The sequence below is a fragment of the Heterodontus francisci genome, chromosome 39 (genome assembly GCF_036365525.1).
Source record: "Heterodontus francisci isolate sHetFra1 chromosome 39, sHetFra1.hap1, whole genome shotgun sequence".
NCBI classification, from domain to species: Eukaryota; Metazoa; Chordata; class Chondrichthyes; order Heterodontiformes; family Heterodontidae; genus Heterodontus; species Heterodontus francisci.
Window position 1 is genome coordinate 39438599 of NC_090409.1, and position 15769 is coordinate 39454367.

The 15769-nt window shown below is 46.0% G+C and overlaps 1 protein-coding gene across 2 annotated transcripts; it reads right to left on the reverse strand.

Annotated features, from left to right (window-relative positions):
* Positions 1-4165: 4165 nt before the first annotated feature.
* On the reverse strand, positions 4166-15469 carry LOC137352765 (myelin-oligodendrocyte glycoprotein-like). 2 transcript variants are annotated; one of them, XM_068018564.1, is made up of 6 exons: positions 15297-15469; positions 14935-14998; positions 14042-14374; positions 8456-8509; positions 7559-7661; positions 4166-6397 (listed from the first exon to the last, which is right to left on the reverse strand). In XM_068018564.1, the coding sequence occupies exons 1-6, from the start codon at positions 15315-15317 to the stop codon at positions 6223-6225; spliced, it is 750 nt and encodes a 249-aa protein (XP_067874665.1). In that variant the 5' UTR covers positions 15318-15469; the 3' UTR covers positions 4166-6222. The 2 variants fall into 2 exon arrangements, with proteins under 2 accessions (XP_067874665.1, XP_067874666.1); XM_068018565.1 differs by lacking the exon at positions 8456-8509 and having other exon boundaries at positions 15297-15468.
* Between the last annotated feature and the right edge of the window lie 300 nt (positions 15470-15769).

Sequence of the window (15769 nt, forward strand, 5' to 3'; positions counted from 1 at the left end):
GGCTGTGGCTTTTTCACCTCTATTATAATCCTCACTTGTTACCTCTACCCCGGTGAGCAGAGGTGAGAATTCCAGTCTCTGAATACTGGGTTTACATCCAGCAGGGAACTGGTACCCGATGGGAGCGGAGAGTCAACCCACCACCCATTGTATCTACCCAGACTCTCCTGGTAGGGCGTTGTTAGTCAGGATAAGGACCTGTCTATATAAAGAAAGAGTCTTCCTTATGGAGCACAATCTACTGGGTGTAAAAGCAGTGGAAGGAATCAGCTGCCTCATTTTAAAATGATATATTAATTCCTGAGATGTGGGTGTCACTGGCAAGGCTGGTATTTATTGTCCATCCCGAGACACCCCTTGTGAAGGTGGTGCTGGGTCTTCTTGAACCGTTTCAGTCCCGTGTGGTGAAGGTGCTCCCGCGGTGCCGTTAGGGAGGGAGATCCAGGATTTTGACCCAGTGACGATGAAGGAACGGCCGATATATCTCCAAGTTGGGACGGTGTGTGTGTGACTCGGATGGGAACATGGAGGCGATGGTGTTCCCATGCTCCTGCTGCCCTTGTCCTTCTCGGGGAGGCTGGAGGTTGTGGGTTTGTGAGGTTTTATTGAAGAATGTGGGACTGGGAACAGAAGAGAAAGAAGACTTGTTATCCTCCTTGTCCTGTCACCCTCCTCTAGGAAACCTCAATCCCAGACAATAAATTCATTCATTAAATAAAAAACACCTTTACAATAAATACAACTGCTTTTCCCATTCCAATAAACACTTTACCCCAATTATTCCTTCTCTGATATTCCTTACTGTGATTTGCCCCTCAATAAACTGAACTTTCTAAATTTGGTCAGTGTGACCTTTCACCTCCTGACACCCTTTTCAATTTCATTGTTTCGGATTACATTGGAGATACAGCAGAGAAACAGGTCATTCTTTTCCTCAATTTTAAATTATTCATTCTTGGAATGTGGGCACTGTTACCAAGGACAGCATTTATTGCCCATCCTTAATTGTCCCTGACAAGGTGGCAGTGAGCTTCCTTCTTGAACCGCTGCAGTCCACGTGGTGGATTTACACCCACAGTTCTGTCCTGTAATTTTGCTGTCGAGGTTTGATAAAACTGAGTGTCTTGCTCGGCCATTTCAGAGGGCAGTTAAGAGTTAACCACATTGCTGTGGGTCTGGAGTTACTTGTAGACCAGACCAGACCAGGTAAGGGCGGTAGATTTACCTTCCCGAAAGGATATTAGTGAATCAGATGGGTTTTTACAACAATCGGTAATGGTCATCTTTAAACTAGCTTTTTAATTCCAGATTTAAGTGAATTCAAATTTCACCATCTGCTCTGGTGAGATTCGTAATTATCGAGTTTCCTATTATCACATTTCTATTCTTCTCTCCCCTCCCCTGGACAGCCTCCTGACAGGGCCAGTGTCTGCGGGACCTCCTTCTCAACCTCTCCTAAATCCCCACTACCCAGCTCCGTATTAGTCACACCCTCCCTTTCCGGAACCTGTGTTTTCCTCTGGGGTGTATTCTGGATAAAACTGTCCAGAAATTCCTCCCCCTCTCTTATGTGTCAGAGTCTCTCCAGCTCAATGACTCTGAGCCGGAGAGATTCGAGATGGAGACATCACCTGCAGACGTGTTTGCTCAGGACAGTCTCGCTGTCCACAAACTCCCACATTCTGCAGTCCAGACACACAATCTGCTCTGCTATATCTTAAACTAGCCTTATTTTATTTATTTAACTGAAGTCTTTAATCAATGATTATTTGTAATTTTATAACGTAGTTTAACACGTGAAATAATAACCTTAATACACTACTTATACTTTCCCAGTTCTATGTTTAAACCACTGACGTAGTTTAGAGAAAAAGAAGCCTTAAAACTCACTAACTAATCATTTACCTGTTTATCTAATTAATGCCTCTGGACTTCAGCTCTCTGGTCTCACTGTCTCCCTCTCCCTCTCTCGATCACTCCTTGTCTTGTGAAAGACCAGAACAGCACCTCTTCCCTCCCTGCGCCGAATTCCCTCACTCACCAAATTGTCCGAGTGAAGTACTCTGTCGCAGCAGTACGCCATCGTGCTGGCCTCCATGCTGCTCACTTGGTGTGTAAGTAAAAACCAATTCCAAAGACCTGAGTCAGGCCCTGCTGACCGGGTAAGCAGTTCTAACTCGTCACCTCATTAACTAACCGTGTAGCGACATGAGGGGAGGGCGGATCTTTTTTGGGCAGCGAGTGTTTGGGATGTGGAATGCGCTGCCTGAGAGTGTGGTGGAGGCACATTCAATGGTGGCTTTCAAAAGGGAATTGGATAATAATGTGAAGAGTAAAGTTGTGCGGGGGCTAGGGGGGGAAAAGGCGGGGGGGCTGTGAGACTAGCTGAGTTGCTCTGACAGAGAGCCAGCACAGACAGGACGGGCCGAATGGCCTCCTCCTCTGCTCTCACCATTCACTTCAACCCCTTCTCCCTCCAACGGCTTCTGCTCGCGCCGGGGGGCGGGGTCACAGCCAGCCTCCCAATCAGCGGCCGGGCCGGTCTGTCACTCAGCTCTCGCCCCGCCCCCCGGCCCCGCCCCTTGGCGGCAAGGGCTTCTCCTGGCGCCAGTGTGTCAGGCTCACACTGCCGAGTGTGTGTGTGTAAGCTTCACACTACTGCTCCTGTGTGTCTGCATAGATTGCAAATAGAATTCACACAGTCTCTGCATTAGAAATAGAAAAGCTCAGCAATCTCACACAATATCAGCTGAGTCCACATTGCCTCACAGCTGATTCTTATTTCTAATCTTTACAGTGGCGAGTGTCTGACATTAAACTGAAATATCCCACAGCCTCTCTTCATATCTATCTCTTCAATCATTATGGATCTAACTGCTGTCATATATAATGTTTTATACACTTCCTACATTTCCTGTTCCTGATCTCTGTCTCTCCTGTTGAAATCTTGGCGCCTCTCTCGGGCAAGGAGCTGGGCTGTGATGCCTCCCACAGTCAAATAGCCTGTCTACATCCAGTGTAACACCAGAGAAGGCCTGGAGACCGCAGAACGGTCTGGAACGAAGGTCTTGGCCATAAACGAGTTCGTTTTGGTGTGTAATGTTTATTGGACAATATATTTAAAATTTGTACAAAAAAGGGATTTGGGGGAAGTGGTTCCTGAAGATCAGGTGTTGAGGAACAAGTCTGGATCCCTGATAATGAGTTACTCTGTCAACCTCCTGATTGATCTAATGCTGGGTCAGAGGGGTTTGATCTGGTTAGGCCCCATCTGGAGTCACTGTGTTCAGTCTGGGCACCGCCCTTCAGGATGGATATATTGCCCGAGAGGGTGCAGTGCAGATTCAGCAGAATGATACTGGAGTGAAAAGGGTTAAATTACAAGGACAGGTTGCACAGACGAGGCTTGTATTCCCTTTTCTATCAAAAATTAAAAGGTGATCTAATCGCTGTGTTTAAGGTAATTAAAGGATTTGACAGGATAAATAGGAGAGCCAACACAGATTAGATGGGCTGAACAGCCTCATTCTGAGTTGTAACTATTGTTTAATTGAGTTCTCTCCCCCTACATGCCCCATTCAGGTCAATAGCCCTGAACCAACATCACTTTAAATAAAACTGATGATCTGAATCATTATCACATTGCTGTTCATGGGATCTTGCTGTGCACAAGGTAGCTGCTGCATTTCCTACATTACAACAGTAACTACATTTGAAAAAGTACTTCCCTGACTGTGAAACACTTTGGGATGTCCTGAGGTGGTGAAAGACGCTATATAAATGTAAACTCTTTCTTTTATAGAGAGTACCAGAAATGCTCACACTATCAAAGCTCGACAGTCCTGTCACATCCAGTCTTGAACAGTGGGGAACAATTAAACAACAGGAGGAGGAGGCTCCATGAACATCTCCATCCTCCGTGATGGGGGAGCCCAGCACCAGTGAAAAAGACCAGGCTGAAGTGATCACAACCATCTTCAGCTGGAAGTGCCGACTGGATGATCCATCCCGGCCTCTTCCTGAGATCCCACAATCACAGATACCGTCATCAGACAATTCAATTCACTCCAGTTAGGATCAAGAGACTTCCTGTCTGTACACAGCAGCATCTCTGTTCAGGCAGTGACAGACAGAGTCATTAAACATAACAAGACTGTACATTCACTAATATTAACACTGACTTCTCTTTAATCAGAGATTAAATCAAAAATTACATATAGAAAAGTAACATTAATTATACAGAATAGAGGTACAGATATAGACAAAATCTATAGGACTCAGTTTCAATTGTAGAAAACATGTATAAAATATTTACAGTATAAATTACACATAAATACAGTGACAATGAGGACCTGGACTGCAGAGAGAGAGAGATCGGAGTCCAAGATATACAAATCATTAAAAGCTGGTGAACAGGCACAGATCCTTGAATTAATAAATATTGCTCGAGTGCAAAAGTGAGGACTTTCTGGTAAACCTTCATAAATTCACCAGTTTCAGCCTCAGCTGGAGTATTGAGTCTGGGGATCACACTTTAGGGAGGATGTCAAGGCTTTGGAGAGGAGATTTACTAGAATGGTTCCAGGGTGAGAGACTTCAGTAACAGAAACCACAGAAGGAGCCCATTCAGCCCATTGTGTCAGCACAGCCGAAAAAACTGGCCGCCCAATATAATATGTGGAGACTGGAGAAGCCACAGGCAGTTTCAATCTATAAAATATCTAGAAGATGGAATCGGTATATAAACAGTTACTGGCAATAATGTCGCTGCTGGTTTTGCCCAGTGGATGCTGCTGCACAGAGAGTTTCTGAAGCCTCTTCCCATGTTCACCACTGTGGGAGAACCATCGCTACAAGGACTGCAGTGGTTCAGGTACAGATGGACAATAAATGGGGCCCTGCCAGTATCACCCACACTGAGAACAGGTTAATAAATGCATCACAAACTACCTGATGTTCCCACTGTTTGGACCGAGGCGGGAGGAGTGCACTGTTAATTCAGTCCCGCTTCTCCACAGATCACAATATATTCTTTAAGTTTTCCATTTGTTGAAACAATTCCCCAGAATAAAACACACTAACCAGGTTTCTTTACTAAACAAAATTAACAGATTATAAAACAATTCTTAACTAGTAATGCAGTAAAATAATATCACAGATCAAATTTTTAAATATCCAACATTAGATTTTAAAATGTCCCCTTTACCTTAGTTCCTTCACACTCACACATTCCTATACATAAATCAGTTAACTGGAAAAAGAAAAAGAATTTTTAGATTAGAGCTCTGTTACAGACAAAAACACAAATAGATCACGTGTCCACCCCAAAAAGAATAGCAGATGAGACTCACTGCACCAAAGAAGCAGACAGTCCAATGTCTAAGCAACTGTTACAGAAACTTCCAGAATTAGTTCTCTTCAGGCAGTGTTGAAAAGCAATTTAGCTGGCCTTGTTAAAATGCAGGAACATGACAAATTAACATGCTGAACTTCAGAGTCTTTGAGGGAATTGAGAGTAAAAGCACTGGGTTGTAGTCTTCTGTTCTTCCTTGGAATTCTTTCCTTTTTCTGTCCTTCTTTGGCACTTTAGTAGCACTTGACTTTTGTCTCCTTCCAGAAGGTATCACACACATGCACTGACTGACAACCAAACAGCTTGGCAGTTCGCTGCCCACCCAGATGTTCTCTGTTGTTACTGGGCTTGTCAATTTCTGCCCTTTGCCATGGCTTCTGTTCTAAGCCGAGCCCAACCAGGTGACAAACCGTTGCCAATCATCCCTCACTGTCTTCTTGAGTGAAAAACATTTAGCTTAATTATAAATTCCTTTATTTTATTAAATAATTTTTTAAAAGTCACTTTCATAAAACCACTCGCTCATAAAGAGGATATTTTGGAAGTTACCATCTCACACAGGGAGTGATCAATGGGTTTCACAGCTGAAGTTGGTCCTGTGTGTTCCTGAGACTGGGTTTGGACACAGTGTGTATCAGTAATACTGAGATATAATGTAATATCAATCAGACAGGTTTTCTAGTAAAGGGACAACACTGTCACTGGGTGATTATCTCAAGACTCTGCTGGTCAGAGGGGTTTATGCAGAGTGGGAAGTGATTGTTGATCCCGATCCTGAGCTCAGACTTTCCACCAGGATTCACTGGATAACCACAATACTGGGCTGATTTTCCCCTCCCCGACCCAGGCTCAGTGCAGTGTAAACTCAGTTAGTGCTGGACAGCCCCGTTCCCCAGAAGGTTTTGTTCTCCAGCTGCTCCATTCTGATGCTCAGGTGCTGTTGTGAAACATGGGACCTTGTGACCTAAACAAGTCACCCCTGTCAAAGGGACGACATGAGATGCTTCATTTTGATTGATGCTGTGATGCTTTTGAACACAATTCCTGGGAGAAAAAAAACAGCAGAGTTCAGGTTACATTAAAAGAATCCAACACTTTGTACAAGTGTGTAAAGGAACTGTTCAGGAGCACAGACCGATTAAATTACACTCAACACCCTGGGCACCAATGGCAGCTGGAAAATGGGTCACAGGAGCTGCACGGTGATGGAGCACAGAGTGTAGAGGAGAGGAGGCTGATAAAGGAGGCAATGGGCAAGAGCTGGACACTCCACAGGACCTGTGCTGACCGAGGCACCAGACCAATAGAAAAATGACAGCTCACCTCAACATTGGAGATTAAAAAGAATTGACGAGGATCTCGGTTAACACTGAGCTGAAGATGATGGGGATCAGATCAGACAGGAGGAGGCTGGGAATGTCTGTACTCTCCAGACTGATCCTGAATTATTGAGAGGAGTCACAGATGGACAGGATATTCCCTGATGTGATCAAACCCGACCCAGCAGTGACCAAACAGGCTGACGGAGGCAGAAATATTGTGATGGGGAAAAAAGAGTCAGAGGACAGAGTTAGAGAATCTGCAATAGTTTCCCCCCCACAACTGGCAGATGGGTAAGAGATGGGCAGGGAGATGTGGATGTTGAGGGAGGCAGAGAAATGCAACATATTTTATTGTCAGTGATCAAAAGCACTGATGGTCAGGTCAAGGGATGAGAGTGGACACAGGGTATATCACAGAAGCGGAGGTAGGTGGGATTTGAGTGATGGGGAGAATATGGAGTCAGAAGCACAGCTCAGGGTCTGATAGGACTCAGAGGTTGTGAACAGTCTGGTTCAGCCTCAGACAGTGGCCAGGGAGGGGGATGGAGTCAGTGACTGGGGAACAGAGCAAGGATCAGAGGCTGGTGAAAAGTCAGAGGAGAGGGGACAAGGGGATTTTAGGTGTAGGCTGGTGAGTTGTTTGCTGCAGAGATTAGGCGAGTGTCTATTAACTGTGTGATAGAGGGAGCCGCACATTCCTGCTCTTCACCTTCAGTTCAGCAGCTGGAGGATGACAACAAGCTGGAAGTGACTGGATAATGCAGCATTGAAACATCCCACACAGCACAAAGTGTATCAGTGTACACAACATTTCCACAACACCAAATAGAATAAAACAAAACTAGAATTAATAATGGGAACTGTAGAACATTCCGGAACTCACCATCTTTGTCGCTTTTGGATTATGATAACTATAAATCCCTGAAGAAGAAGAAAAAGAATTCCGACAACCAATCCAACTACTGCTCCAGTAGAGAGTCCAGGACCTAGAGACAGAATGAAGCGGTTAACAGACTGGGACACACTAACAAAACTAACAGCAGAGACCGTCAGCACCTAGTGTTTCAGAACCATCCTCAGTACAAACACAGTCCTGGTCAATTCAAATCATGGAGGGATGTGGGAGGTTAAATACCAATAATCTCACACACAAACCCACACAAACACACACCAAGCCACCCACAGTTCCTTGCACACACTCACTGCCCCACAGTCTGATTGATACATGCTTTCCAATGGAGAGAACTGGACACTGACCAGCAGCAGCCTCCCTTCAAGTTGGGAAGGGAAAGGGAGTTTGGAGATGGAACAATAGCTTCCATGGGTGAGGGGTTGTTTTTTTTTTGAGGAGGGGGTGATGATGGTGGATTTAAAAGGAGGAACAGAGAATATCTGAAGAGAAAGAACCATTTAAAATACCGGCTCACGTGGTACCAGGAGGGAAAGTTGGATGATTAGTAGTTTAGCAGGAACAGGATCAAGGGGACAGGAGGTGGGTCTCATGGACAAGATGAGTTTAGAGAGGGAATGAGTGGAAATAGGAGAGAAACCAGAGAAAGATGAGAGTTCAGGGTTAGGGCAGGGGGGAGGATTATAGGAAGTTTGGCCAGGTGTGCTAGTGGAAGGGAGGGACACGGCAGAGGCAGCTGATTGGATGGTCTTGATCGGACTGACAGAGCAGTCCATGAGCTCCTCGCACGTATTGTTGGACTTATTACCCATTCAGTGTGAGCATATGTAAAATCTAAAAACACAGGCAGTAGTTTAGAAACAGATTTACCTGGTACAGGTGTGTTCAGTACAGGTGTGTTCAGTACAGGTGGGCAATTGCGCTCTGAAGAAAACATCATGTGTTTAGTATTGTGTGTGATGGTAGACAGGCAATTGTTAACACCTGGAGAACTAATACATAGTTTACAACAAAAATGCATTTCTTTAATGTACAAAATACCAGCAAGGAAAGTGTTCCAACCGTGGCTAACGAAAAAAATCAAGGATTGTATTAGACCAAAGGAATTATTAGATGAAGGAAGGGCAGTGGATGATATCCATATGGACTTCAGCAAAGCCTTTGACAAGGTCCCACATGGCAGCCTGGTACAAAAGGTGAAGTCACACGGGATCAGAGGTGAGCTGGCAAGATGGACACAGAACTGGCTTGGTGACAGAAGACAGAGGGTATCAGTGGAAGGGTGTTTTTCTGAATGGAGAGATGTGACTAGTGGTGTTCCGCAGGGATCAGTGCTGGGACCTTTGCTGTTTGTAGTATATATAAATGATTTGGAGGAAAATGTAGCTGGTCTGATTAGTAAGTTTGGGGACGACACAAAGGTTGGTGGAGTTGCGGATAGTGATGAGGATTGTCAGAGGATACAGCAGGATATAGATCGGTTGGAGACTTGGGCGGAGAAATGGCAGATGGAGTTTAATCCGGACAAATGTGAGGTAATGCATTTTGGAAGGTCTAATGCAGGTGGGAGGTATACAATAAATGGCAGAACCCTTAGGAGTATTGACAGACAGAGAGATCTGGGCGTACAGGTCCACAGGTCACTGAAAGTGGCAACGTAGGTGGATAAGGTAGTCAAGAAGGCATACGGCATGCTTGCCTTCATCGGTCAGGGCATAGAGTATAAAAATTGGCAAGTCATGCTGCAGCTGCACCGAACTTTAGTTAGGCCACACTTAGAATATTGCGTGCAATTCTGGTCGCCACACTACCAGAAGGACGTGGAGGCTTTGGAGAGGGTACAGAGGAGGTTTACCAGGATGTTGCCTGGTCTGGAGGGCATGAGCTATGAGGAGAGGTTGGATAAACTCGGATTGTTTTCACTGGAACGACGGGGGTGGAGGGGCGACATGATAGAGGTTTACAAAGTTATGAGCGGCATGGACAGAGTGGATAGTCAGAAGCTTTTTCCCAGGGTGGAAGAGTCAGTTACTAGGGGACATAGGTTTAACGTGCGAGGGGCAAAGTTTAGAGGGGATGTGCGAGGCATGTTTTTTTACACAGAGGGCGGTGAGTGCCTGGAACTTGCTGCCGGGGGAGGTGATGGAAGCAGATACGATAGCGACGTTTAAGAGACATCTTGACAAATATATGAATAGGAAGGGAAGAGAGGGATACGGACCCCGGAAGTGCAGAAGGTTTTAGTTTAGGCAGGCATCAAGATAGGCGCAGGCTTGGAGGGCCGAATGGCCTGTTCCTGTGCTGTACTGTTCTTTGTTCTTAGGAAGAGGCGTGTAAAGTTGTCAAAAAAATGTTAATCCTGAGGATTGGGAACATTTCAAAATTCTGCAAAGGAGGACCAAGAAAAAGATTAAGAAAGGGAAATAGAATAGGAGAGTAAATTAGCGAGAAACATAAAAACAGACTGTAAAAGCTTCCCCAGATCTGCAAAACAGAAAAGATTAGCAAAGACAAATGTGGGTCCATTACAAACAGACTTAGGAGAATTTATAATTGGGAACAAGGAAATGGCAGAGAAAATAAAACAAATACTTTGTGTCAGTCTTCATGGAGGAAAATACTAAAAAGCTCCCAGAAATAATGGAGAATCAAGGGACTAGTGTAAACAAGGAACTGCAAGATACCAATATTAATAAACAAGTACAAGAGAAATTAGTGGGACTGAAAGTAGATAAATCCTCTGGACCTGATGATCTATATCCCAGCATGTTGAAAGAGGTGGCTGTAGAGATGGTTGATGCATTAGTGGTCATCTTTCAAAATTCTGTAGACTCTGGAATGGTTCCCGCAGACTGGAAGGTGGTAAATGTAACCCAACTGTTTAAGAAAGGAGGGAGAGAGAAAACAGGGAACTACAGACCTGTTAGCCTAGACATCAGTCATAGGGAAAATGCTAGAATCTACAATAAAGGATGTGATAACTGGACACTTCGAAAATAATGGTAGGATTGGGCAGAGTCAACCTGGATTTATGAAAGGGAAATCATGTTTTATAAACCTGTTGGAGTTGAAGTCCCACACAAGAGGTTGGTAAACAAAATGAGAACACATGGGATTGGAGTGAATATACTGGCAGGGATTGAGAACTGGTTAACAGACAGAAAACAGAGAGTCGGAATAAATGGGTCATTTCCAGGTTGGCAGGTTGTTACAAGTGGGATACTACAAGGAACAGTGCTTGGGCCCAGCTATTCACAATCTAGATCAATGATTTGGATGTGGGGATTAAATGTAATATTTCCAAGTTTGCAGAAGACACAAAACTAGGTGGAAGTGAGAGTTGTGAGGAGGATGCAAAGAGGCTTCAAGGAGATATGGAGAGGTTAAGCAAGTGGGCAAAAGATTGGAGAAATGTGAGGTAATCCACTTTGGGAGGGAAAACAGAAATACAGAGTATTTCTTAAACAGTGAGAGGCTGGGAATGTTGAATTTCAAAAGGACTTGGGTGTCCTTGTTCATGAGTCACTGAAAGCTAACATGCTGGTACAGCAAGCAATTAAAGCAGCTAATGGTATGTTGGTTTTTATTACAAGAGGATTTGAGTATAGGAGTAAAGACTGCAATTATATAGAGCCTTGGTGAGACTGCATCTGGAGTATTGTGTAGTTTTAGTCTCATTACCAAAGGAAAGATACACTTGCCTCAAAGAGAGAGTGCAACGAAGGTTCACCAAACTAATTCCCGGGATGGAGGGATTGTCTGATGAGGAAAGATTAAATGGACTGGGCCTTTATTCTCTAGAGTTTAGAAGAATGAGAGGTGATCTCATTCAAACATACAAAATTCTTACAGGTCTCGACAGAGTAGATGTAGGAAGGATGTCTCCCCAGGCTGGGGGTGGGGGGGTGGGGTCTAGAACCAGGGGACACAGTCTCAGAATAAGAGGTAAGCCATTTAGGACTGAGATTAGGAGGAATTTCTTCACTCAGAGGGTGGTGAATCTTCAGAATTCTCTGCCCCAGAGGGCAGTGGAGGCTCAATCATTGAGTATGTTCAAGACTGAGATCGACAGATTTCTACATATTAAAAATATCAAGGGTTACGGGGGTAGTGCAGGAAAATGGTGTTGAAGTAGAAGATCAGCCATGATCTCATTGAATATTGGAACAGGCTCGAAGGGCTGAATGGCCTCCTCTTGCTCCCATTTCTTATGTAAACTGCAGAAATGTTCAAAGACTCTATAGGGCTGTAGTGAAACACATCCCGGGAGGAACGAGACTCGGGACAAACAGATCAAGAAGGATCAGGAACAGGGTCGGCAGAGTGAAAAATCCAACAGGATTGCATTCACTTTGAGGGGTAGAATGGAAGTTTTCCAGAGTTACCCCCAGCAGGATCATTCCCAGCAGACTACACCCACCTGTGGAGAGAATTCCCACAGGATCCTGGGCCGACTGGGATACACTTTCAAGGCAAGTGCACTGGGTCTTGTAAAGGCTGCCTGAGGGGTGCTATGGACCCCACCTCCTGCACCCCAACATCTGGAGACAGATGTAGCACGTTTCTGGAGAGTGAGAGCAGCTTGATAGCACCGTTAACTCCTTCCATCACCCAGTTTGGCAGCTCTGTCCTTCAGGGCTCAGCCAGCTCGGTCAGTGGTGGTATTACCGAGTGACCCTTGGTGATGGACAGTGAAGTCCCCACTCGGTACATTCTGTGTCCTTGTTACCCTCAGTGCTTCCTCCAAATGGTGTTCAACATGGAGGAAAACTGATTCATCAGCTGAGGGAGGGCAGTAGGTGGGAATCAGCAGGAGGTGTCCAGGCCCATGTTTGACCTGAAGCTGTGAGATTTCCTGGGGTTCAGAGTCAATGTTGAGGAGTCTTGGGGTCACTCCCTCCTGACTGTATACCACTGTGTCCCCACCTCTGGTGGGTCTGTCCTGCCAGTGGGACAGTACATACCCAGGGATGGTGATAGAGGAGACTGGGATGTAGGGTTGATTCTGTGAGTATGACTGGAGTCACATATACACCAGACCGGGAGGGACATTAGTGAACCAGTTGGGTTTTACAACAATCCAACAGCTTCATGGTCACTTTTATTGGGACCAACTTTATATTTCCAGATTTATTTTAAACTGAATTTAAATTCTGAAACTGCTATGGTGGGATTTGAACTCGTGTTTTCGGGATTATTTTTTTTTCATTCATTCATGGGATGTGGGCGTCGCTGGCCAGGCCAGCATTTATTGCCCATCCCTAATTGTCCTTGAGAAGGTGGTGGTGAGCTGCCTTCTTGAACCGCAGCAGTCCATGTGGGGTAGGTACACCCACAGTGCTGTTAGGAAGGGAGTTCCAGGATTTTGACCCAGCGACAGTGAAGGAACGGCGATATAGTTCCAAGTCAGGATGGTGTGTGGCTTGGAGGGGAACTTGTAAGTGGTGCTGTTCCCATGTATTTGCTGCCCTTGTCCTTATAGTTGGTAGAGGTCGCGGGTTTGGAAGGTGCTGTCTCAGGAGCCTTGGTGCATTGCTGCAGTGCATCTTGTAGATGGTACACACTGCTGCCACTGTGCGTCGGTGGTGGAGGGAGTGAATGTTTGTAGATGGGGTGCCAATCAAGCGGGCTGCTTTGTCCTGGATGGTGTCAAACTTCTTGAGTGTTGTTGGAGCAAGTGGAGAGTATTCCATCACACTCCTGACTTGTGCCTTGTAGATGATGGACAAGCTTTGTGGAGTCAGGAGGGGAGTTACTCGCCTCAGGATTCCCAGCCTCTGACTTGCTCTTGTAGCCACGGTATTTATATGGCTACTCCAGTTCAGTGTCTGGTCAATGGTAACCCCCAGGATGTTGATAGTGGGGGATTCTGCAATGGTAATGCTGTTGAATGTCAAGGGGAGATGGTTAGATTCTCTCTTGTTGGAGATGGTCATTGCCTGGCACTTGTGTGGCGCAAATGTTATTTGTCACTTCTCAGCCCAAGCCTGGATATTGTCCAGGTCTTGCTGCATTTCTACACGGACTGCTTCAGTATCTGAGGAGTCACGAATGGTGCTGAACATTGTGCAATCAACAGCGAACATCCCCACTTCTGACCTTATGATTGAAGGAAGGTCATTGATGAAGCAGCTGAAAATGGTTGGGCCCAAGACACTACTCTGAGGAACCCCTGCAGTGATGTCCTGGAGCTCAGATGATTGACCTCCAACAACCACAACCATCTTGCTTTGTGCTAGGTATGACTCCAGCCAGCAGAGGGTTTTCCTCCTGATTCCCATTGACCTCAGTTTTGCGAGGGTTCCTTGATGCCATACTCGGTCAAATGCTGCCTTGATGTCAAGGGCAGTCACTCTCACCTCACCTCTGGATTACTAGTCTAGTAACATAACCACTGCACTACCGTACCCATAAAATCAGAGTAAATGCAGAATACCTGAAACAGAAACTTCTCACCTGTTACAGAGAGATCGACATCTTGATGAAAGACAACATCTGCCCTCTTGTAAAACTGACACACATACTTGTACTGGTCTGACTGCCTGAGGTCAGAGATCATAACTGACCAGTTGCCTTGTTCCAGTTGATCTTTGAACAGATTTGTTCTGTTTCTGAACCGTGGGTCTTGTAGAGTCAAATCATCATTTCCATTGGCAAACTTGTGCAAAATTCCATTCCTGAATATCCACCAAATTACCTGGAAATCAGAGACCGGGACATTCTCTTTGTAGATACAGGGCAGCACAACCTGCTCCCCAAGGAACCCAGAAACTGGGACAGACGAGTAATCTGGAAAAGATTGAAAGTATTTATCTACAGATATAACCTCCCTGCTGGTACATTCCATCCCAAGCTCCACATGGTTACACTGCGATGCTTGATTTACAAGAAGCACTGATCAGTAACTCACTGCTTTCATTTCTGTGGGAAGGTTAAAGGTCAGGCATTAAGGGCCTTCAACTAAAACCAGCTTGTGCTGGATATTTGTATCCACAGAGCAGCTGGACAGCACTTTGAATCGTGTGTTTCCCATTGTACACATGCTGGGAGAACACAAAAAAAGAGTTCCGAGGAAGGGTCACTGACCCGAAACGTTAACTCTGCTTCTCTTTCCACAGATGCTGCCAGACCTGCTGAGTGATTCCAGCATTTCTTGTTTTTATTTCAGGATATTAGTCACCCTGCCCACCTCCCCCCTTTGGGAGAACAATGACAGACCAGTGAACTGGCAGTGAGATCCCCAAACTACCACTGGATTTGGGACTGAGGTTTACAGACTCACCCAGGCTTCAACACTGAACCAACTAATCCGAGCTCTGCTGAAATGTGAGAGCAGTCACAGCGTTTACCTGAAACAGCAGCAACAGCATTTAGCAGCAGCAGCAGGAGGAGGAGTTTCTGTAAGTTGGGTCCCTGCAACAAGAAAACACAGTTACCCCCCTTTACCACAGTTTCTTGCTGCTCATGTCCATTTCTGAGCCGGGACAGGACACAGTCCATGGTCCCGCTCCCCATTACTGACCCTCCTCCCTCCCGGCTCTGAGACACATTGAGACCGGGAGCAGCCCTGACACAGTCCATGGTCCCTCTCCCCATTACTGACCCCCCTCCCTCCCGGCTCTCAGACACATTGAGACCGGGAGCAGCCCTGACACAGTCCATGGTCCCTCTCCCCATTACTGACCCCCCGGGTGTGAGACACTGACAATACCTGCTGTGTTTTTCTATCCATTGCCCTGATCCTGGATCATTCCCTCCCGGACACAGGAGACTGGGAATCTGCCGCTGGGTCAGACAGTGAATATTGAAACTAACTGAGCTGCTGCTGAATCTTTACAAACAGTGAAAATGACGGGAATCAGCCACGAAAACCTGGATCAGATTTTAAATAAACCATTTCCTGGCGCGCACGGCTTCTATTGGCGGTGATTCGCCCAATCAGCGGCCGGACTGGACTGTCACTCAGTGCAAGCCCCCCGGCCCCGCCCCTCGGCGGGAACAGCTTCTATTGGCGGTGATTCGACCAATCAGCGGCCGGACTGGCCTGTCACTCAGTGCTAGCCCCCCGGCCCCGCCCCTCGGCGGGAACAGCTTCTAGTGGCGGTGATTCGACCAATCAGCGGCCGGACTGGCCTGTCACTCAGTGCAAGCCCCCCGGCCCCGCCCCTCGGCGGGAACAGCTTC